Source organism: Lucilia cuprina, chromosome 4 (genome assembly GCF_022045245.1).
Source record: "Lucilia cuprina isolate Lc7/37 chromosome 4, ASM2204524v1, whole genome shotgun sequence".
Taxonomy (NCBI): Eukaryota; Metazoa; Arthropoda; class Insecta; order Diptera; family Calliphoridae; genus Lucilia; species Lucilia cuprina.
Window position 1 is genome coordinate 81,055,125 of NC_060952.1, and position 23,980 is coordinate 81,079,104.

Below are 23,980 nucleotides of genomic sequence, written 5' to 3' on the forward strand. Positions count from 1 at the left end.
AGATAGATAGATAGATAGATAGATAGATAGATAGATAGATAGATAGATAGATAGATAGATAGATAGATAGATAGATAGATAGATAGATAGATAGATAGATAGTTACATTTTTAAAAATCCACAAAATTTACATAAATCCCCAAACACCTCCTTTCGATTTGAGGACAAATCTCCTCTGGCGACACTTGTATTTTGTTAACATATGTAACGTAATAGACTATTTATTTCCAATTGCTCAGTCGCTCGGCAACACTTTTTTAATGGTGTGTGGCTTGGCTAGTAAAGATGTTGTTTTTAAAGTTAGTTATAAGGTGTGTGTGTGTGTGTGGCGAAGCTAAATTAATGGTTTCATTGGTTACTTTAAATAAAAAAAGTAATTAAACCTTTTTTATTTACTTCTACCTTTTTTAAATAAATTTGTTTAATAATTAAAAAAAATTATTTGTTATAATTGTTTTAATAAAATTAAATAAAGTGAAATGCTTTTTTAAGGTTCTCCACAGTGTTAACTCACCACATTTATCAGTATGTAACTATGTTACCCAATTGGTACACTGCCTTACCTTGTTATTAGCTGCTATATTACAAATGGTAAATTTTATGAATTAACTATTGCATGCTTTTAGGTGCTATATTTTAATATGAAAATTTTTCATCTACATACAGTAAGCGTAATTTAATTAAATGCACTCACCTCAAAATTCAGTTTATGATAACATTATTTTAAATTATTTTTTATTTCCATTACATTACACAGTGGGACAGAATCTAGATTTTATTAAAATAAATTTGGTATTTCTAAAGGGGTGTTCATTAACTAGAACACGTATTTTGACCTTTTCCGCGAAGGTAAATTTTTTATTCTCTTTATAATTTCTACAAGAAACATTAATCAATAAATGATGGAAATATGAACAGAATTTTGAAACAACCCGTTTTGTTACAAATCTGCTTTTTGAAGGGATTTAAATGACACTCAAATAATATCCACTATAAATATTGGACAGTAGGGCATCTAACTCTATTGATTAATCGCTACTACCATGTCATGTGTTCTTTTGAAATTAGAGAAGGGCATACTTTACTCTCTCTGACCTCCTTACAACTCTCATATGTATATGGGCCGTTGTTTCGAAATCTAGTTTGAGGCTACTTGATCGCGTAATGGAGAGAACGAAGATATTTATCGAGGACAGTAGGGCATCTAACTCTATTGATTCATCGCTGCTACTATGTCATGTGTTCTTCTGAAATTCGAGAACTTGTTTCTGAAAACCTTATATTTACTCGGAACACATGTCATACACAGCCATTTGTGGTCGATTATCATTGCAAAATTTATACAATAAATCATTCTGTGAAAGTTTTTCGAATCAGTCTGAAGTTTAAAGTTTATAAGTATTCGTCGTGTTAACATAAACTAGCCTATAGAAGAAGGGTATTCGGATTCAGAATTGGGGTTAGTCTAGTATAGAACTATAAATATTGGAGTAGTTTTAAATGGACTCGGGATTCCAATAGAGAATTTTCCATGTCACTACTCTATTGACTCACATATAGACTGTTAACTAGCCTATGAACAAGTCTATTAACTAATCTATGGATAAGCCTAAATTGAACTCGAGATTCAGCATAGCGGAACTTTATTAACTCACCTATTAACTAGACTATTGACTAGCGGATTAACTAGTTTAGTGGCTTGTCAATTGGTTTATCTACGAACTAGTCTAAATTGGCTTGAGATTCTGCACAGCCCTATATAGACGTATAACATGTTATCTCACCTATTAACTTCCATGTTGACTATTGACTACTTTATTTACTAGACTATTGACTAGCTTATTAACTAGTCTATTGAAGAATCTTTTATAGACTATTTGTTAACTACTATCTGCACTATTCGATCCATTCCATGGTCTAGTATATCGACAACTTTTTTATATTCTATTGACTAATGTATGTACATTGTACATGTCAGTTGATCTTAATTTGTGGTCTGAGGGGACTTAATAATAAATTCCAAAATTCATCGGTTATATATTTTTAATATATATTTTTTTTATTATTCAAAAATGTTCGTTTGTTTTGTGTACTTAATAACTATGGAAGAATTAAAATATCAATAGGAAGTAACAATTTAATTTAAAATATTTATATAAAAAAATAATTAATTAATATAATTTTGTTATAAAAATATAAAATAAAATAATAATAAAACAATATATAAACTTATTAAATATATGAGATTTACGGTGTGTGTGTTTTTTTATTTTTTGTTTTTATAAATAGATAAAATAAATTTGGAATTAAATTTTAAAAAAAAAAATATCTATAAAAAAATTTACAAATTATTAAATAAAAAAAGTTTATAAAATATGTTGTGTATTAAAATTTACAAAAAAGTATTTATAAAAAATTAAAAAAAAAACAAAAACAATTAACTTAAAATCTCTGGTATAAAAATTAAATTTAAAAAAAATATATATTAATTAATAATTTGGAATTTGTTTAGAAGGTAATTAATTATTTAATTAAGTTTAAAAAAATATTTACAAACAATTTTAAAAGTTTTTTTTTACGTTTATGTTATGGTCCTTAAAGGAATTGGGTTGTTTTTGTTAAAAATATTTAAAAAATTTTAAAAGTATACATTTGGTTGTCTTTTAGATTTAAATCTAAGGTTAATTTTTATTAATATATAAAATTTAAATTAATTGTAGAGAGGAAAAATTAACTTATATGTTATATTTCGAAAATCTAAATTCTAAAGATTCTTTGGAAATTTTCAATTTTTTTTAATTTTTAGGGATTTTTTTCTAGGTTTTTGTTTTGTAATCTTTGGTTTTACTTTTTGGGATGTTTGGAGTGCTAAGAATTTATTGAAATTGCTTGGTTGTTGGTTTTTGTGATTTTAATTATGGTCCTTCGAAACTTAGCGAATAATAGATATTTAGTTTTTGTTGTATTTGCTTTACGCACAAACAACTTCAGTACATAGTAGTTCTATTCTTTAGTGTAAACAGTCTATTCTATTTTATAGTCTAATATATAGTGAAGACTATAGTCTAGTCTATAGTCTAGTCTATAGTCTAGTCTATAGTCTAGTCTATAGTCTAGTCTATAGTCTAGTCTATAGTCTAGTCTATAGTCTAGTCTATAGTCTAGTCTATAGTCTAGTCTATAGTCTAGTCTATAGTCTAGTCTATAGTCTCGTCTATAGTCTAGTCTATAGCCTAGTCTACTGTCTAGTCTATAGTCTAATATATAGTCTACTCCAGAGTTAGTCTATAATCCAGTTTATAGTCCAGTCTATAGGCTAGTTTTTACTCTGGTTTATAATTTAGTGTATAGTCAAGTCTATAGTCTGATCTATGATCTAGTCTATAGTCTATAATCAAGTCTCTAATGAATTTGAGTTTAGTACTTTAAAAAGTAAAAACTTTAGTACTGTTTTAAAATCTAAATATCCATGCCTGGGCAACAACAAGCCGAATTTGTTAAAACTTAAATTTTGAATATCATGTGCAACTTTATGGTCCTACGAAACTCATAACCTTTAAATTTGGATTTTTTGAAAGAAAATCGAAATTTTTTAAAAGCAATTTTATAGCACCGATTCTTTTAAACATAAGATATCATTTCAGATCCATTAAGAACTTTCTATTGTAAAAATACTAATGTTTAAACACTTCTTTTACTATAGAAACTTTAAAGGTTAAAATGAAAATCTATATGGTCCTTCGAGTCTCAGCATAACGACTGTATAAACGGATTAAATAAAAATCTTTAAAATTATTCCATTTTCACAACTGTCTCTCTATCGAATTTTCGACTGAAATCATGCAAATGCTGAGGTACAAATTGCAAGAATTGTTGCTGTTGTAAATCGTGTAAATGTTGCTGACGTTGTAGTAAAAATTGATGATATTCATAATCGTCATCCATGGAGGGACTGCGACTCATATTATTTAAATGGCTGTGTAAGATTTGCTGTTGTTGTTGCTGGTGTTGCTGCTGTTGTTGCTCTTCAGCTAAATGTTGATGTAATTGTTCGATTTTAATGCTGTTATTGGGATCATTCGCTGGAGGTAATAATTCACCATAAGCTTCATAGACAGGAGAGGTGGGTGGTGAGTTGGTTTGTGGTTCGTGGTGATAGGAATTTAAAGGACTATGATGATTAGATCCCATATGTAGATTGGCTGGATGACCATGAGGATTGTTGGTTGTTAATAGTTGTTGCTGCTGTTGATGATGATGTTGGTGTAATTGTTGCTGTAGATATTGTTGCTGCTGTTGTTGTTGTTGTTGTGTCTGAGAATTGTTGTTGTTGTTGCTGTTGGGAGTTGCACATTTGTTGGCTGCTGTTGGTGATGTGGTGCTGTTGTTGTTGCTGGGTGAATGTGGATTCATTAGCGTATTCGTGGTATGTTGCTGTGGTGTGTTGGTTGTATTCATTAATTGTTGTTCCGCTTGTTGTTGCTGTTGTATATATTTTTGCATAAATTTCAAATTTTCATTATCATTATGATTAAATGTTGTTGTATTGTTATTGTTATTATTGTTATTAGAATTTAAATGATTAGAGGGTGATGAAGAGGCAGATGAGGCTTGATGATGATGCTGATGTTGAAACATAATTGGTGACATTTGTTGCTGCTGCTGATGTTGTTGCTGATATTGTTGTGGTGACATATTACCCATATTATTAAGCTGATGTGTTTGCTGCTGCTGTTGTTGTTGTTGCATTAACGGTGATGTCGGTGACATATTCATGCTGTGATTATTGTTGTTATTATTATTGTTATTATGACAAGGCGATGATATACTATTTGTGGGTGATGTAGCCGCCGATTGTGTTAGTGATGATGTTGATGCATTTAATAATTGTTGTGTTAAAGGTTTAATATCTTTATTTAAAAAAAAAAAAAAAACATAAATTTTTACCCCACAATAAAATTGACAATTTAATTGATAATCAATATGAAAAGAGACAAAAAAAAGAAGAATACGATAAATTATTAATAAGCATGCTGAGAGATGATATATATTTTTCTCTTAACACTTACCATGATCGCCATTTAGCAGGCTCAAGTTGGCACTTTCTGTGCTTGTATTAAGAGTATTATTTGATGCATTAATAGATTGTTCAGATGCAGCAGCCAGAGCTGCATTAGCGGCAGCTTGCTTTTTTGATAACTTTTCTGCTTTGCAGCCTTTAGGTTTACGTTTGCGAGTCTGTTGAAGAGAATATTTATTAAAAATTTAGTACGGATTTCTTAATTTAAAAAAAAGTTTTGTAGAAAAAGCTAAAATATTTAAAATCTTTCAAAATTTACCTGAATTGTATCCTTTTTCATGGTTAAGGGACGTTTAACACTATGTAGCTTGTAGTATAGACCACAGGCATTACACACCGGTTCACCATTGGGATTACGGCGCCATAGAGAAGTTTGTGTAGTCAAACAATTGGAACAAGTCAAACCAGCTCTTCTAGAGGCACTCTTTATTAAAAAAATAAAAAAATACAAACATTAATTTTAAATTAAATTTCCAAATAAAAAATTGATTGTACAATACATAATCGCTGTTGTATGATTTAAGTTACAACGATACAACATCTATTGTGAATTGTACAATTATCAAATACTCAAAAATTATAGAAAAAACAAAATTTTTGAATTATTTTCTTTAAAGAAAGAAGTAGAGAAAAAAAAAACAAACAAATCGTTTAGTAAGAAAAACACCTACCAGACGTCGCGAAGTAGCACGACTAACAACATGTTCCTCTTTAATGTTGCTAGTGCTGTTGTTGTTGTTGCTGTTCCGATTTGTATACGCAAAGGTCTTATAGAAATCCCCGCCTGATTCAGCGGCCACTGTAATATAGTGATTGAGTTGTTTCATTAATTAAATGTTCAACAAACAAAAAAAATTAATTGCGTTTAATTTTTTTCTTTTCTACAAAATTTTATCAAACTAACTAAAGCATTCATTCAAAATAATACAAACAAAAAACTTATTAAAATATTAATTTCTTTTGTTATTTTATATTTATAATAAATTCAATTAATTTTTCTAGGTTTTTTTTCTTCTCTGCAAAACTATAAACTTTTAAGAAGCGAGAACGTTTTATAAACATAGGGCAAAGGATTTCTATAAGCTTGATTTTTTTTATAAATTTTTTTTCTTTGTAAATTAAAAGATAAATTCAAAAATTTTGTTTTTCTTCTTTTTTTTTTTTTGTAATTACTGTAAAATAATTTACCAATCTTCTGGGTGGTTTAATTAAGGGACGATTCATTCCGTTCATTTTATGATAAAGACCGCACGCATTGCATAAATAATGTCCGGTATTATCACGTCGCCATAGTGGAGTTGAAATTGCACCACAATTGACACATTCTCGCCCCTCCGTAAAAAAATCGGCATCAAAAAATGCTTCAAATATAATAGACATAACAAATACCATCAAATTTTTTAAAATGATTGGGTTTATATATAAACATTTCTTTTTTTTTGCTATTTAAACGTTTCCAAAACATAAAACAAAAAATTATTTAATAATTTAATGAAAAAAAAGTTATATAGTTCCTATTGTTGTTGCTGTTGTTGTTTTGTTGTAGTAAAAAAATGTGTAATTGTGTAACAAAATCAAAAACAAAAACAAAAAAAATTAATTGAATTTATTATAAAACATAATAAATATTTGTTTTTTTTTCTAAATGATTATAGAAAAGTTATAAATTGTGTAGAGAGAAGTAATTTAATGATTTTAAATTAAAATTGAATGAAATTAGAATAGTTGATGTAAAGTATTTGTAGACTTAAGTATAGAATTAATATTAGTAGAATAGTTTAGGGAGGATAGTGTTAGTTTTTAATTAAAATTAAGTTTAAGTTATTGTTAAATAAACGATGTTAGTATTTATTTTAAGTCTATTTCGATTTCCAAATTTAACAATTTTTTTTTTGTTTATTTTGATTCTGCAAGGTTTAATTTTTAATCTTATTTATAATTAAACTATAATCTTGAATCTTTCAACTTTCTAAAGGGTCAGTTTGATACTACTAGTTAATGGACGCTTGACTTCTTAAATCCGAAACAAATTTTAAAGCAACAGACTAACTAACTAACTAACTAACTAACTAACTAACTAACTAACTAACTAACTATCCATCTAACTATCTAACTATCTATCAATCTATCAATCAATCTATCTATCTATCTATCTATCTATCTATCTATCTATCTATCTATCTATCTATCTATCTATCTATCTATCTATCTATCTATCTATCTATCTATCTATCTATCTATCTATCTATCTATCTATCTATATTTGAAGTTAAGTGATTCTCTACTCACAAAGCTAAAACGTTTCAATCATTTTCTACCAGCGATCCATAAGAATGACTTAAAAATTGCACCGGAAAGCCGGGAACTAACAAATATATCTCTACATATGACTACTTTCAATTACAAAACTGTATTAAAATTCTCAACAACAAATGGTTTCAAAAAGTCCTGTATTTAAGCAGCAAATATTTACAAACTCAGACCACATTTACACAGGTTACGTAAATAGTAAAAACTATAGAAAAAACAATTTAAAAAAATCTACCTAAATATGTAGTACGTAGGGTACTTAAACAACAATTTTATGAAAACTGAGAAAGTGTGAAATTTGTATAAGCAGAAAATTTATGTTTTTCTTTAATGTGGCCACACATGCGTGTTAATGAAGAGACAGACACGCATAAGGAAAGGAAATTTCGAAAGAAATTTCTTAAGGGAATATTGTTTTTCAACATTTTTGTTTTAAATAAATTAACTTGAAATTATATTTAAATTATATTAAATATTGTTTGTCTGCTTTAAGAAAAAGGTCATAGCCTTTTTTTCTTATTCTTATTTTTTTATGATGTGAGTATGTGTGTGTGTCAACACATTATAATGTTTTAATATATGTATATAAAGCTTATCAGTTTAAATTAAATACAAATACTAGGCAAATACGTGTTTTTATATAAAATCATAAATAAAGTAATTAACTACGAAAAAATAAATAATTATAAACAAATATTAATTGAAATAAAATTTAATTTTAAACTTACTTGCTGACAATGAGGCAGAGGCCGACAAATGAGCTGCTACTAAATTTGTAGCAGCAGCAGCCGAAGGATTTGTTACATCGGCTGTTGAGTTGACCGTACGACCATTAACAGCGGAACGTATAACATTTGTATTGGCGGCAGTTAGGACATTATTCAAAGCTTGATTACCCACCACCGAAGAGGGAGCATAACTAATGGCCTCATAAGGACTAGACCAAGTATCGTTCTAAATTGAAAAAAAAACAAAAATGAAAAGGAAAATAAGAATTAAATAAAGAAAATATTGAATATTTTAAAGCAAACTTACATGAGTTCTATAATTAGTCAAGGAGCCATAACGATCAATGCCTGAAGCATGTGTACTTTGGTTGTAGGAAGTAGTAGCTATACGCTGGAATGCTGGCAAAGTACCACCACCACCACCATTACTTTGTGTACTTTTGGGTGAACCATAGTCATCCGAATGAGAATTTGTTTCATTAAGATTATTGCTATTGTTGGAATTAGTTGTTAAGGCCCCAGCCGACGAGGTATGATTACTATGACTAGATGTTGTGGCTACACCTGAGCCAGAGCTGTGATGTTGTGAGGATGCTGGCGGTGGTGTTGATGCTGAGGCTGTTGACTGCATACCATACTGCATGCCATTAGTTGCTGACGCTAGCAAAGGTGCCGCATACACTGAACTGCAATTCATAAATTTATTTTTTATAAAAGAAATAATTGTTTAATTAGTATTATATTTCTGATACTTTTAAATTATTATTTAGTATTTATTTTTTCTAATTTATCAAAGTTCTTTTTGTGTATAAAAATATTAATGTTATTTTGTTTTCATTTGTTTTTTTGTAGTTATTTTTTTAATAAAATTTAAAATGATGTCATTTTTAAAACATTTTTAATGTTTAAGTATGTATGTATGTAGTATATTAAAAATATTATAATTATTTACCTATAGCAATAGTTTTTCAAGTACATATTATTATAATTGGAGAAAAACATATTCATTTTGTTTAAAATTCGTTTTATTTTGTACCGGATGTTGAAGAATTTATACAATTTTTGTTTTAAATTTATAATATTTTTTTACATATTTTTTAAATTATTCATAATTTTCTCAGTGATAGATCTGAAATCTAAAAAATAAAAACCAAGAAAAAAGTACCTTAAAATAAAGTACTTTTATAGAAAAATTTCAAACTTCAAACATTTAAAATCTGAAGAAATAAAAACCGTTGAAAAAAGTACTTTATAGAAAATTTTCAAACTATTCAAATTTTGAAATTTTAATTAAAAATGTTATGAAAAAATTCTGAAAAAAATCCTTAAAATCCTTTACTTTTAGTACTAATTGTGTAGCAAAAAGTACTTTTAATTATGTTATCCTAAAACCCCTTTATTTTTAGTACAAATTGTGTAGCAAAAAGTACTTTAGTACTAAATTTGTAACAAAAAGTACTTTGAATTATGTTATCCTAAAACCCCTTTACTTTTAGTACTAATTGTGTAGCAATAAGTACTTTAAATTATGTTTACAAATAACATGAATCTAACAAAAATTACACAGGCCAACAAAATTTTAACAAAAAAAAAAAACTTCGAAACTCAGATACCAAAGAGTATTTTCTAAAAAATTGCACTGAATTAGAATTCGTGCTCACTTTCACGATTTTCTAGATATCGTAAACAAAACACTGTTTTTGACCATATTTGAGAAGCTATAACAGCGCGAAGAAAGCTTTAATTGTAAAAAACGTTATATCATCTGAAAGTCCAAACTTTAAAATAAAGGTTTAAACACCATCATATCTTATTTTTTCTTAAAGATATTCGAGATATTCACCCCTATTCTGCATTTGAATTACGTTTACGCATTCAGTTACGCAACGATCGAAAAAATGTATTTCAACAAAAAAACTGAATGCGTTACGGTCGTACCTACGTTTTTGTTTATGTGACGGAGTGTCGAATCGAAATGCAGAATACCAAAGTTGCCAAACGGTTCGTCAGTTTATCTGTGTGTCCATGTAAAGCTAGTGAATGTGACTCTTCTTTTGACGAACACTTTTAAAAATGGTTGAAATCGGACCATTATTTCACCTAGCCCCCATACAACCCAACCCCCGTAATAGGGTTTTTGAGCCCATAATTATGTTAAATGTTCTATTAGTCAAAAAAAATCAGTGAAACTTAGTTTCATAGAAGTATAAACGATACTGCAGATTTTGATAATGATGGGGCCACATTTAACCCTATACAAACTTCCATGACTTGATGATGACTTTTTTATACCCTACACCACTATAGTGGGTATTTTAAACTTAACTTCTTTCACACATCCCTAAGTGCTTTCAGCTAAACAAACATTAGCTGCAAGTACTTTTTTTAGTACTTAATATTGTAGTTAAGGGGATTTTGAAATTTTGAACTTTATATTTGAACACATTTGTGTACCCACTTCTTTAACACATTTAAGCCCCCTAATTACTTTAAGCTCAACAAGTTTAAGTCATAAGAGACGTAGATTTTTTACAAACTGTGAATTCAAAAAGTACTTTTTTTAGTATTTTATATTGTAGTTCAGAGGATTTTGTAATTTTGAACATTATTTTTTTGGAACTCATTTGTGTCTCCACTTCTTTAACACATTTAAGCCCTTAACAAGTATAAGTTGTCAGAGGCGTACATTTCTTATTCAAAATGGTTTCAAAAAGTACTTTTTTAGTACTTAATTTTATAGCTCATAAGATTTTGCAATTTAAAACTTTATTTTTAAACCCATTAGTGTCCCCAAGTAATATTTATCATTTGAAACAACATTTCTTAATATAATTGAAATTTTAAGTTTTAATTTTTAAAATAGTACTTTTTCCATGAAATCCCTTTTTGTTTTTAAGGTAATTTTATTATTTTAAACTTTATTATTTATTAAAAAATTATTTTTTATTTATTAAAAAATACTTGTGAGCCAAAGAAATTAATTTTAAATCGTTTAAAATTCTTTCGAATTTTTTACTACAATTGTAGTTTTTTTTAAGTCCCTTTCTAATTAATTTTTGTGTTTTTTAAAAGGCAATGGTGTACTTTTTTTAACTTTCAATTTCCTGATTCCCTTTTTCTTTGACTTAATTTCCAAAATTTGTTTACAATATAATTTTGTTCTTGTTCACAAAAAAAAAAACAACAACTTTATTTCATTCTTTAATTTCAGCACAAGATCAGTGTCCGCAAAAGACCACCATCACTATGTTTGTTTAATATCGAAAGACAATATCAAAATTAATTGCCAATTTTAAGGAGTATAATAACAACAATTGTGACAGAGTTATGGATTAATTAAAACGTGGAAGTATTAGTTGCATTAAGGCAGACTTAAGAAGGCGGTACACTATTTAAAGTTTATGAAAATTTGAGATCTTTTCCCAACAAAGGACTTGCTTAAGGTTTGTGACAAATATTAGTTTTCAATAACGAAAGAACATTTGTATTATTTCTGCAGATCGTAGCATTGAAAGAAATTTTGTCAACATTACATAGTGTTGTCATACATATGTATATACTTTGACAATGGATGTTATTAAAAAATTATTAACATTTTGGTGTCAATTTGGTACCAGACGTGTACTATTTTCTTTTAATGTTTCGTTAATCAACTACTACATTTTGATAATTCCATTCCATTTGTGTAGCGTGCTTTTAACAAATATTAAGTACTTTTATTTTTGGGGAGATTGCTCCATGTTAATAAGTTCAGTTTTTGTTTTTCTCTGGCCTCTTAAAGAAATTTGATGATTTTTGTAAATAAATCTTTGAAATCTTATGTTCGAATTGTTTATAATAAAATAATACAGTAGCTTTTCTAAATATTCTTTAGATCTTTTTGAAAATAACAAAAGATTTCAAAGATACGCAAATGTAAAATATACAAAAAAATTATCAATTCATCATAATTTGTTGACGATATTAATGTGCTGATTCATTAATAAAATTGGGCCGATTTTTCGGATATTAAAAGTAGAAATTGGAATTAAATTTTCGAAAAATTTCAAACAATTCAAAAAGAAATTATAAAAGAGATTAAATCATTATCCTATAGTCGACCTTTAGATGTCACTAATTTGGTAAAAAAAAATGGAGGTTTTTAAAATATCAGAACACGATATCTCAAAAATCTGATGCAATAGAGAAATTAATGAAGTAAAAATATAAAAAACAATGACGTCTTCAGGTTCTTTCTTAATATAGGTCAGAATATCTCAAAACCTTATGTTTCAAAGAAGGGAGATGTTATAACAGAGATTAAAACTTCATTTTGAAGTTAACAGATTGGACTCTTAGATAACATAAGAAAGTAAGGTCTTCGCTCTTGAATAACTTTTAAAAAATTGCCAAAATTAGGAGCGTTTTGAAACTTCAGACAATATCTCAAAAACCTAAAATTGACCAAAATTTAAGTATTTTCAAACTTCATCACATAACTTGTCAAAAATCTAATGTGAGAGAAATAATAGGACTAGTTTCTGATTTAAAGCAGTTCAAGGTTTTATAAAATTATAAAATATAGTGCAATTTACAGATCTGCTGGAACGTTAGAATCCGATTCAAAGACTAGATCGCAGTTCAACGTTTTTGAAAAGTTTCTTTAATTTTTGAGTTTCAAATCTGTTTTAAAATCTTGTGCAATTACAGATCGGTATGAGATTACAACTTTTTAGATATTTTAAGGAATCAACAATAACAACATATAATGTTAAAATCTAATATCGAACCAACATTTCCATTATTTGTTATATTTTTATCATCTTGATATTAGATTAAATCTTTTTATAATTCGGGGGTTTAGTATTCGAGCTCTTAGAAACTCAAATTCCTTTATTCATAAACAAACTTAAGGAGACAATATCTTTAAAACTAAATGAGGTCAGTTTCGGAAAATCAGTTAATAATTCGGACAGCAGTATTGTAACTCTTCTGAAATCAAATCCTTTCATTCAGAAACAAACTTTTATACAGAAACAAACTTACTATGTTTGGAAATTTAGTTAAACCTTTTAGAAAAAAGTTTACTTTAGTTTTGACTCTTTTAATAATTTTTTTTTACATCGTTAATTCAGATATAGTTTTAGATTTTTTTTTTTAATTTTCTCAATATCGAAATATTAGTTATTTTCTTGTTTATAACTCAGTGGAAGTTTGAAAATTTTTATAAAATCAAATATTTTAAAATTTTTGAATCAAAAATTGGGAACTTGAGAAAAATGCGGTTTAATTATATGGAACTTTCTCTTGCTGATATTGTGAAAAATCCTGTTTTAATTATAAAAATTATGTTTTGCTGATATCGAACAAAATGTTTTGGGAAATTTGAAAGCATTTTAGGGCTCATTCCAGAGTTTTTGTTTAAATCGGATTTTTTTTGAAATTTTTATTATGTTAAGCACTTTTGTTGTATGTTCATTTTTTGTAAATATTTTATTTCTGGTTTTATTTTAATTTTAAAAATTAATTTTTAATTGATTTTAAAAAAGTCCTTATTACAATCATATTTCAGCTGTCAAATTTTCATGATTTTATTTTTTTTTTTTAATTTTTAAAATATTTTTATTAATATTTATTTAAACACACTTTGTTTTCAAATGTTTTTTCTTAAATTCCATTCAAAAATTTATTTAAATTTTTTAAAAGATTTTAAAACTCAATCTTAGTTTAGGCACAAAAACTGAACTTCACACTTTGACAATAAAAAATCTTATAAACACATTTTATTTTTCTAAACCGAAACGAACAGAACACAGACCCAGTCAACTAGTCAGTTAGCCAGTCTTTTGGGACTACATTCAAACAAACTCTCGTGCTTACAGTCTACAGTTAATGACAGTTGATACTAATATGTCATATGGAATTTAAGATTTCTTCTGTATTCTTGTATTCTTTTTTTTTATTTGTTTGTATGTATTGTATTGTTCTTTTGAGAATCATAAAATTATACACCTTGTACGTGAATACGCGTTAAAATATCATAATTGACTAAAAAACACAGAAAAGTAAAGAACAACTCAAATCAAATTTCAAAATCTACTTCATGTTTTTGCAACTGACATTTAAAGTTAAGAATACGAAACATGGTGTATGTGTGTGTAAAGATAGTTAAAATTCCAATTTTATGAAAAAAAAATGCCTCAACGTTTTAAAAGATAATACAATTTCACTCTAAACTCTAAACAATCAACCAACCAACCAACCACCTACAAAGAAAAAGCTAAATAAAAAGCGTGTTTAATCTATAAAAAACTAAAAGAATATCAACTTTTTAAATTTTTTTCTGTTTCTTCTGTGGTTTATCTTACAAATTGTTTTGTTTATAATATTCGTAATAAAATAATTATATTTTTTTATTATTTTTAGTAATATTTGCATATAGGAAGTGTTTTTCTATATATTTATTTGCACAAGTTAATATTACGTATTTTCTGTTTAAAATTTTTACTATTAAAAAAAACAAAATCTGTTTTGTTTAGAATCTTTTAAAAAGTCACATATTTTCTTCTGTTTTCTGAGCCACGCTTCAATTGTTGTATTGGTTTTATGACTTTTAGCTTGGCTTTTTTGTTTCCAATCAGTTATTAAACAAAAAACTTGTTTCTTTATTAAGTTATATATTATTCTTAAGTTATACAAAAAAGGCCTTTAAAAGGCACACTTTTTATATGTTTTCCACTTAAACTTGCATAGGAAATGGGTCAATATATTTAAATTTAAAACTGTAAATCTGTTTTTTAGAAAAAAATCATATTAGAGGTGTTCATGTGGCATCTTACATCTAATGTTAACATTTGCAGGCTTGTCTTTAAAATTCCAAAACAAAAGCTTAACAAAAGTTTTAAAGTAGTAATAGGCATAAAATCTCTCTCTCTCTCTCTCAGTTAGAAAGCTATTTCTCTAATCCTTCCCGAGTAAATAAAAGCAAAAGCTTAATAAAAGCTTTAAAACATACAATGATCATACAATGTTTGCATTAAAACAGTGATACACAGAAAGCTCTATTGCATTCACACATATGTTGTAAGCTTACACAAAAGACAAACATTAGCAGATAAAAAGCTTATTTGTCAAACTTTGCCGAAGCTTGTTCTAAAGTTTTGTTACAAGTTTTAACAATTTACCAAGCCTAAGCATGCTTAAAAGGAGAGAAAGCTTCAAAATGTTAAAGTAGGGAATACAACAGTGAAACCTCTCAAATTCTATTAAAAGTTTCTATAGAAAATTTCCTAATTAAAGTCAAAGTTTGTAGGCAATGTTAAGACAGAGATAAAAGTTCTAAAAAGGAAACTTATTGTTGATCAGTGTGAACATCCAGTTACCTTCAATCTATAAAAAATCAGGGGCTTATATGTCTCTTGAATATCGAAAACTTTTTTAGGTGAAAATCGAAAACTGTGTATAAATTTAGAGCTTTTTAGAGCAAAAGTTTCGAATTAACTGAAAATTTTTGCTAAAGTTGTTTAATCATTATGCTTTAACTTGGAAATCTATAGCTTTTTAGTGTGTAATTCTAAAATTTTTAAAGTTTGATTAAATAGCAACTTTTATTTATGAATAAAACAAAAGCTTAAAATTAAAATTGAACTTTTAAAATCTCAAAATAATATGAAAAGTTTGTTTAACCTAAATGTTTACTTTTCAATATGAAAGTCAAGATTTGATTTATGTAAAAGTATTCTTTTTAAATCAAAGCAAACAATTTAACTTCACAAAAGCTTTAGTTTAAGCTTTTCCATATAGAATTCACAAAACGAAAGAAATGAGCTTTTTTAAGAAAACTTTAGCTAACTTAAGCTAAAGTCTGTTACAGAGTTTTGAAGTATTCAATGTTTGATTGAAATAAAGTTTTATTACAAAAGCTTTTTATTATCAAACAAAGTTTATTATAAAAAAGTTTTATTTATCTATTTGTAAGATTTAAAAGTTTAAGCAAAACTTTCGATTAGAAAAAACCGTAAATTTAGGATTTTTGTAAATGTACATTAAATGTGATTTTAAAGAAAAGTCTGAAAATGATTTCAGAACAATTTGGAATGATTTGCTTAAGCGTTTGTCGTGACATTTGCTAGATTGTCTATTTCTTTATTAATAGAAGAAAGACCCTTACATTAACTAAACTTTCAGGTGTTCATTAAATGCAAAAAAGTATTAAGTCATAAATTAACCTCTAACTAAACAGGGGGTTTTGTTTGAACTGCATAGAAAATGTCATCAAATTTGAGGTGAAAAACCTATTTTCTAGCGGTTGTCCCCCAAAAATATATTAGAATGCGGGTAACGTTTTTTTTTTTTTTTTGGTTTAACAATGCAACATCACATGCACGCAACAAACACGTGCCACAATTACGTTGCTCAAGTGTGTCCATATCAGATGAATAAGTTTTTTTTTTTTCATATGTTTATCCAAAAACAAAAAAGAGTTAAATAATCTAAACTTGGCTAATTTCCGTATAAAATGCGGGATGACAAGAGAAAAACTACAAAGGGGAAGAGGGTAGAGAAATTTTAAATAAAAATTGTTAAATTAACACGTTTCGATCAAAACAAGAACTGAAAAAAAGAAACTACTAAATTAAATGATTAAATGAAACCTAAACTTAAAGGTGGCCAGGTGTGGAAAATGCTTATTAAAACTATACAGATAATAAACTTCTTATAAAATGTATAGATATTTTTTTTGAGTGTATAGTTTTCATTAAGGGGGTGTATTATATCTACTTTAGTTGTAACAAACATTAAAGTTTAAAATTTCATTTGACAAAAAAATGTGTTACGTAGACATTAATTTGAAAAGGTATAATACAAATAACTTATGTGTTTTTTTTTTTTTTTTTGGGAAACTTTATATGGTTATTTAAAACTCGATATTTTTTCTAGTTTAAAGTTTTGAAAATTTAAATTGTAAATATGTATATGTTTGTAAGTAATTATTATATGTCTGCCGCCAGTAACTGAAAAATAGCAAATAATTTGAAATAACCAACAACAACTATAAAAAAAAACTAAAGTTTATTTAGGCTATTTGGCATAAAATGTACACATTTGTATACATAATAGTTTATTATTGTTTTTATTTATTATTGTTGTTATTTTTTCTTTTCAAACCAAAACCCACAGTGTGAAAATTTATTTCATATAAATAAATTACATACATACAAACTTAAAACAAACATATTTATAAAAACAGTTGCAGTTTTAATTTTGTTTAAAAATGAGGTTTTTGTGGTGACCATAAAAATCCATTAGTGGTTACTATTTTGTTTTTTTTTTTTTTTTGTTTCTACTGAAAGGTAATTTTTGTAAACAATATTTTGAAATATTGAAATATTAATATTATTTAATTGTAAATGTCTAGTTTATATTGACTTTTTATTGTTTGTTATAAATACAAAACAATAACCATATAGTTTCTAAAAATGTCGTACAGCATCATTATACAAACTTTATAAATATTTTTTTAAATATAAATATAAAAATCATAACTGAAATCACTCTACTTTAAATGAAACGGCATTATAAGTTGATCCAATGTTTTAAGCTTTAAGTTTAATTAAGGTTAAGCTTTAACTTAGAACGTTTTGATTTCTTAATTTTAAGCTTTATTTTGTTAATTTTAAGCCTTTTTTTGATAGCTTTATTATTTAAAATTGCTTTGGTAATGAAACCTTAAAAAATATGACTAAAATCGGCCATATCTCAGATTTGTTTTCAAATCCCTTTCGATTTCTAAATACATGTTTTGGGAATTAACAGTTTTTTTGTGAAATTTTAGACTTTATTTCATTCTAAATCAACTTGTATAAACGTTATAAAGTATAAACTTAAACTTTTTTTATAGGAAAACATAAACCTTACTGTACTAAGGTCAAAGTTCAAATTTGAAAATTTTTACTCTAGATTAGTCAAATAACTAAAGTATAAACTAGTCAAAAGACTAATTCATAGACTAGTCAAAAGACTTACTCATATAAAAGCTAAAAGACTAGTCCATAGAAGAGTAAAAGTACTAGTGAATAGGATAGTCGATAGTTTTGTCCATAGACTAGTCAATAGGTTAGTTCAGAGACTAGTCAAAAGTGTATTTCATAAATAAGTCAGTAGGATAGTCCATAGACTAGTTAATTGACTAGTACATAGACTAGCCATTAGGCTAATACATAGAATAGTCAATAGGCTATTTCATAGACTAGGCTAATACATACACTATTCAATAGGATAACACATAAACTAGTCAATAGCCCAGTCCATAGATTAGCCAAAGGACTAATCAATAGTTAATACATAGAATAGTCAATTGGCTATTTCAAAGACTAGGCTAATACATACACTATTCAATAGGCTAACACATAAACTAGTCAATGGGCCAGTCCATAGATTAGCCAAAAGACTAATCAATAGTCTAGTCAGTGAACTACTTAATAGGCTAGTCCATAAACTAGTCAATAGCAAGTCAACAGACTAGTCAATAGGCTAATCCATAGACTGGTTAATAGGCTAGTCCATAAACTATTCAATGGGCTAGTCCATTAATTAGTTAATAGGCTAGTCCATGGACTACTTAATATGATAGTTCATATACTAGTCAATATTCTAGTTCATAGACTAGCCAAACCATAGACCAACCGGCTAGTTCATACACTAGTCCTAGATTAGTCCATTGGCCAGTCTGGCCAGTCCTAGACTATTCCATAGACTAGTCCTAGATTAGTCCTTAGGATAGTCAATAGACTAGTCCATAGGCTAGTCAATAGACTAGTCGATACGCCAATCTACAGACTAATCAATGAACTAATAAATAGACTAATCAATGAACTAGTTAATAGGCTAGTCCATAGCCTAGTCGATGAACTAGTCAGTAGGCTCTTCTATAGACAAGTCATTGAACTACTCAATAGACTATTCTATATTCCAGTCTATAAACTAATCAATGAACTAGTAATAGGCTAGTTCATAGACTCGTTAATAGACTAGGTCATATACTAGTCAACAGGATAGCTTACATTTTAGTCAATGAACTAGTCAATAGGCTAGACCATAGCCTAGTGAATGAACTAGTAAATTCCATAGACAAATCATTGAACTAGCCAATAGACTAGTCAATGTCAATAGACTAGTCTTAACTAGTCAACACCGTGTCCATAAACTAGTTAATAGTTTATACGACCTCAACCAATAAATTTAAACTTAAAGCCATAAAAGAAGGGGGTCTACCGACGGAATGGCAAACTAAGTTGTAAAACAAAAACAACAACAAGAAAAAAACATATTCGAAAAACACCTGAATTAGCAACTTTAAGTGTGACTGAATGAAAGCCTAAAAAACAACAACAGCTCCCAGGAAATATGAGGCGTACAGAAATGCCATAAAGAAAAAACGGACTGAAAATCTTTGTACTTTTGATGCATTTAGTTTTTAAACACAAAAAAATCATCGTAATAAATTTCATTACTTTTTCAAAATAATATCGAAAAAATACTATGAATTAAAAAAAAAACAAAAGTTTATAATTCTATTAGTCATTTGGAATAAAAGGTTATTTTTTCATTGTTGTAGTCATTGAAAGTACATTTTATAACTCAGGTTACAATTATTGAAAATAAAAAAAAAATATATTGAAAAAGTGTGAAACTATTGTTTAGTGTTTAGACTTAAAAATAAGCACGTGCACTTGAAATGCTATAGATGACGAAAAATTTTCTAAGAAAACTAATAACGTAAAACGAAAATGGAGGGAAAAAAACTTAATATTTATTGATTTCAATTAAATTTTTAATTGTTTTGTTAATATAATCAAACCTGCATTATCACAAAGAATTAATCAACTTTTTCATGGATCCAAGATAAACAAAATTCTTAAATTTTCACTTACCTATTCGTGAGTCCCGGTGAAGGTGGTGAGGTGAAATTGAAGAGCTGCGATTGATCGGGTCCCGTCAACATGGTATAGATATCACGATGACCCGCAGCACTGGCATTTGTTAACTGGGTAAAACTTTGCAAAGTAGCCATATCACCCGATTGCGATAAAGCCGACGAAGGTGATGGTGAATCTGCACCCGAACTGGCCGAATTATTATGATGTAAATGATGTATACTCTGTAAATGATGATGCGGTGAAGAGGTCTGCATATGGGCGGGAGCAATTGAGGGTAAATGTGTTAATTCGGTTAAGTTTGTCGAATGATAGGTATCCTTTAGGGATTGAACATCGACAGAGCTCGAGAGTGTTAAATAGCTAACACCAGTATGATGATCTTCTAGACATTCATCTTTTAAAGTGTCCTGTATAACCTCATCTATGCTGGACGGTGTATGAGCAGAGGCACTTACATTCTGAACACCCATCAGAGGATGATGATGATGATGTACAATCTCGTGATGAGGATTATAGGTGGTGGTATAAAGTCCCAAATTTGATCTCATATTGTCGTCGTGTAAATAATTAGTGCTCGAAGGAGTAACACTACTGCTATTAGCAGGATTTATTAAATGACCCGAACTGGTAAAATAGGCTGGACTTGCTGAATGATGTGGATTATGATGGGCCGCCGTATGATGTAATTGTGCCAAAGGAGAAAAAAGCTGCAGATTTATTAAATCTTTATTCGTATTATCTCCGTTGGAGGGCGTATGATTCAAAGACAAATCATAGGCACAGGAATTATAGGAATTTAACCAATGTTCCGTATTAGAGGGGAGATGTTGTGGTAATTGAGCCTGCAATTGGGCTCCAGTTAAGGGTGAAGTTTGTTGTGATGTTAAATGTGTTGAAGTACCAATAACTGCCAAATTTAAATTTGGATCATTGCTAGAGGCATTGAGTATATTATCGGTGGCTATATATTCACTTGTTGTATAAAGAGAACTTTGAGGGATTTGAGAATTTGTATTATTATTGTGGTTGTTGTTATTGTTGTTATGATTGTTATTGTAATTAGTTATTATCACTGAATTATTAGCGCCACGATAATTTTGTGGAGCTGTGTTATTTAAAAGATTTTTTGCATTATTTGTTGCTGCTGCTGCTGTTGTTGTGTTTGTATCATTTAAATTTTCTAATGAATTTGTGGGTGTTGCTGCTGCTGTTGATGTTGTTGTTGTTATAACACTATTTATCACTGTTTTATTAGAATTATTATCACTATTAGTATTATTAATTAATTTTTGCTGATTGGCTAACGTTTCAACACTGTTATTATCATTATTTTTATTATTGTTATTAACACTTTCTGAAACGTCACTTTTATTATTATGATTATTGTTATTATTTGTATAATTTTTATGACAATTTTCTATTGTTTGCTCATTTATATTCGAGGGAGATTTCAAACAATTTATATTCGAATTTGTGATTTTTTTATTATGATAATGATCTTTTGCTTCGTCATTTATGTTAGCGACTGTTGTTGCTAAATTATTCGTTATCGTTGTTGGGGACGCTGCTGTTGTCGTTGTTGCGGTTATAATTGTGTTTATCTTTGGTGTCTGTTCGTCGTTTTTGAAATTTTGTATATTTTGAACTTCGTTTATGTTCGTCGCTGATGTACGTAACACTGTTTGGTTTGATGTTTCGTTGACAACTGATATGAAGTGTGGTGCCTTAGGAGCCAAAGACGATAAATTCAAATTCGTAGTTGATGTGGTGGTGGTTGTTGTTGTCGTCGCCGTTGCAGAACCTAAAAACTCATTGTGTACGCTGGTAGTAGCAGTTGTTGCCTGTTGCTCTCTTTCTGTTATTGTTATTCCTTGTTGTTGTTGTCGGTCTGGTGTTGGTGAATTTCTCCTTGTTGTTGTATTTCTTTGTATATCCGAATTTATTGTATTTATGAGGGTAGTGTTTGCTATTGTTGTGGCTGTTGAGTGTAACGTTGTTTGCTGTTGTTGCAGGGATGTTCTGTGCTCTTTACCACTGTCCGTCTCTTTCTGTAACCCTACATTATTTAAGCAATTTGTTAATTGTTCTTGTTTTGTATTTAAAAAGGATTCTTTTGTTCCTTTATCTTGTATTTCATTTTCTCTTTCATAGATCGTTTGCTGTTGTTGTTGTTGCTGCTGCTGTGGTGTTTGTTGGTATTGTTGTAGATTATTTAATAATGACTGACTTGCTGCTGCTGTTGTTGTTGTCAATGAAGTTAATCCTTTATTTGTTAATTTACGATTTTGTTTAGAATTTGCTATAGCTTTGGTGATTTTCATATTGGCAGCATTTGTTAATAACGAATTATTGCTGCTATTAGTATTAACACGATTTTTGTTTTTAACTACTTTAGAGGTTAATGGTAAATTACGATTATTGGCACATTTCATGTTTTAAAAAAAATCAATATTTCAAAAAAAATTCTTATATTTTATTTGCAACAAAAACACTTAAAACATTTTAGTATTTATTTATTAAAATTTTTTAACAAAACAGTTATATATTAACTATTTGCTTAATAATTGTTTTAGCAAATTCCTAAATTTTGTTAAAAAAAAAAACTAAATTTAATCCGCTTTTCTTTTCAATATAAACTTGACGTTTTGAGTTTTTTCTTAAAACTGTTAGTCAGCATCTCATGTTTAAAGCCTCTATTCCCTTAATCTCTTATTAATTTCATTCAGTCTTTCATCTTTAGTCTGTTTTTAATATAAAAAAAATATTAAAAAAATACTGTTCATTAAAAATCCACCATTTTCATATTTATTTTGTTATTTTCCCTTTTAATTAAAAAACATTAATATTCTCTCTCTGTGTGCGTGTGTTTTTGTTTTACCGTTTTTATGTTTTCCTTTTGTTTTTCAGCTCTCTGTTTATGAATCATCCATTTCTCTTGATCTTACTCTCTCTCGCTCTTCTGCTGTTTATTGAGTGTTGAAATTTTGTTTTGGTTTTAATAAATTCACCTCTTATATTCCTTTCTTTATCTGGCTTATGGTATTGGGGATTCATTATATTCCTTGCCTGTTTTTTCCCACATTTGAAATCTTTATCTGTTTTAGTAACGCCCTTTTGGTCTTGTGTTTAACCATTTGTTTTGTTTTTTTTTTGTTTTGTCTTTTTTTAAAAACCAACAAAAATAAGAAAAAAAAATCACAATGGCTTTTCATATTTTATGTTGTTATTGTTGTTTTTATTTTCTTTTTTGTAAAGTCATTCCCTGACGTTTTAAGTGATTTTGATTTTTAGTTCAATTTCTATTATTGAATAAAAATGGCTTTTAATTTTATTTTATACATAAATTATGTTGATTTTTTTTTTTAAGACAGAAGTAAGTTTTTATCGTGATCTCCCTTTTTGTGGATCCAAATTTGTATTCGTTAGTTGATAGTTTGATCGGACCTCTCAATAAAGTACTGTTATTATAATGATCCTCATCACTTAAATTCGTTAACTGGTGGTAAATGTTTTCATATAATACAGTGACTGACAAAACTATTCAAACAGTTAAATTACTATAGTACTGGTTTTCAGCTTTCCATTAATCTGATACTGATCTTTCGATTAATAAACTCTCTACAAAGCTGTCATATCATCGCAATTAAGACGTTAAAAACTATTAAGAATCACTTCGCTAACTGTCCAAATAATTATGATCAACCTAAATGAGGGTTCTATAAATAAATGGGAAATTCTGGGGTTTAATTATCTGTTCGATTAGAAGTTCAGGTGGAAGTGCACAACACGCTTTGAAGCGGCAACGCGTTTTACGCTTTTCAAACTTTTCGCGCTTTATAAGTTACACACGTCATTGATTTTTCTTTTAATGTTTTTTTTTTAACAGTTTTTGTTTAAATTTCTAATATTATTCTTTCATTGTTGGTGAAATTCATTTCATATTA

General features: G+C 28.0%; 1 protein-coding gene across 3 annotated transcripts; it reads right to left on the reverse strand.

Annotated features, from left to right (window-relative positions):
* Positions 1-3,203: 3,203 nt before the first annotated feature.
* LOC111684043 (box A-binding factor) lies at positions 3,204-22,588 on the reverse strand. Of its 3 annotated transcripts, none has more exons than XM_046948096.1 (7): positions 20,031-22,584; positions 8,426-8,804; positions 8,119-8,344; positions 6,269-6,441; positions 5,340-5,504; positions 5,070-5,238; positions 3,204-4,910 (listed from the first exon to the last, which is right to left on the reverse strand). In XM_046948096.1, the coding sequence occupies exons 1-7, from the start codon at positions 22,466-22,468 to the stop codon at positions 3,793-3,795; spliced, it is 4,668 nt and encodes a 1,555-aa protein (XP_046804052.1). In that variant the 5' UTR covers positions 22,469-22,584; the 3' UTR covers positions 3,204-3,792. The 3 variants fall into 3 exon arrangements, with proteins under 3 accessions (XP_046804052.1, XP_046804053.1, XP_046804054.1); XM_046948097.1 differs by lacking the exon at positions 6,269-6,441 and adding an exon at positions 5,752-5,879 and having other exon boundaries at positions 20,031-22,582; XM_046948098.1 differs by having other exon boundaries at positions 4,044-4,482; positions 20,031-22,588.
* Between the last annotated feature and the right edge of the window lie 1,392 nt (positions 22,589-23,980).

What these genes read in the sequence shown, in the direction of transcription:
- LOC111684043 (XM_046948096.1), bottom strand. Translation starts at nt 22,468, where the DNA reads ATGAAATGTGCCAATAATCGTAATTTACCATTAACCTCTAAAGTAGTT. An exon ending in TTAAACCACCCAGAAGATTG is followed by an intron (nt 5,505 to 6,268) that starts GTAAATTATTTT and finishes TTTTTAATAAAG; the next exon opens with AGTGCCTCTAGAAGAGCTGG. An exon ending in TGAAAAAGGATACAATTCAG is followed by an intron (nt 5,239 to 5,339) that starts GTAAATTTTGAA and finishes TCTCTTCAACAG; the next exon opens with ACTCGCAAACGTAAACCTAA.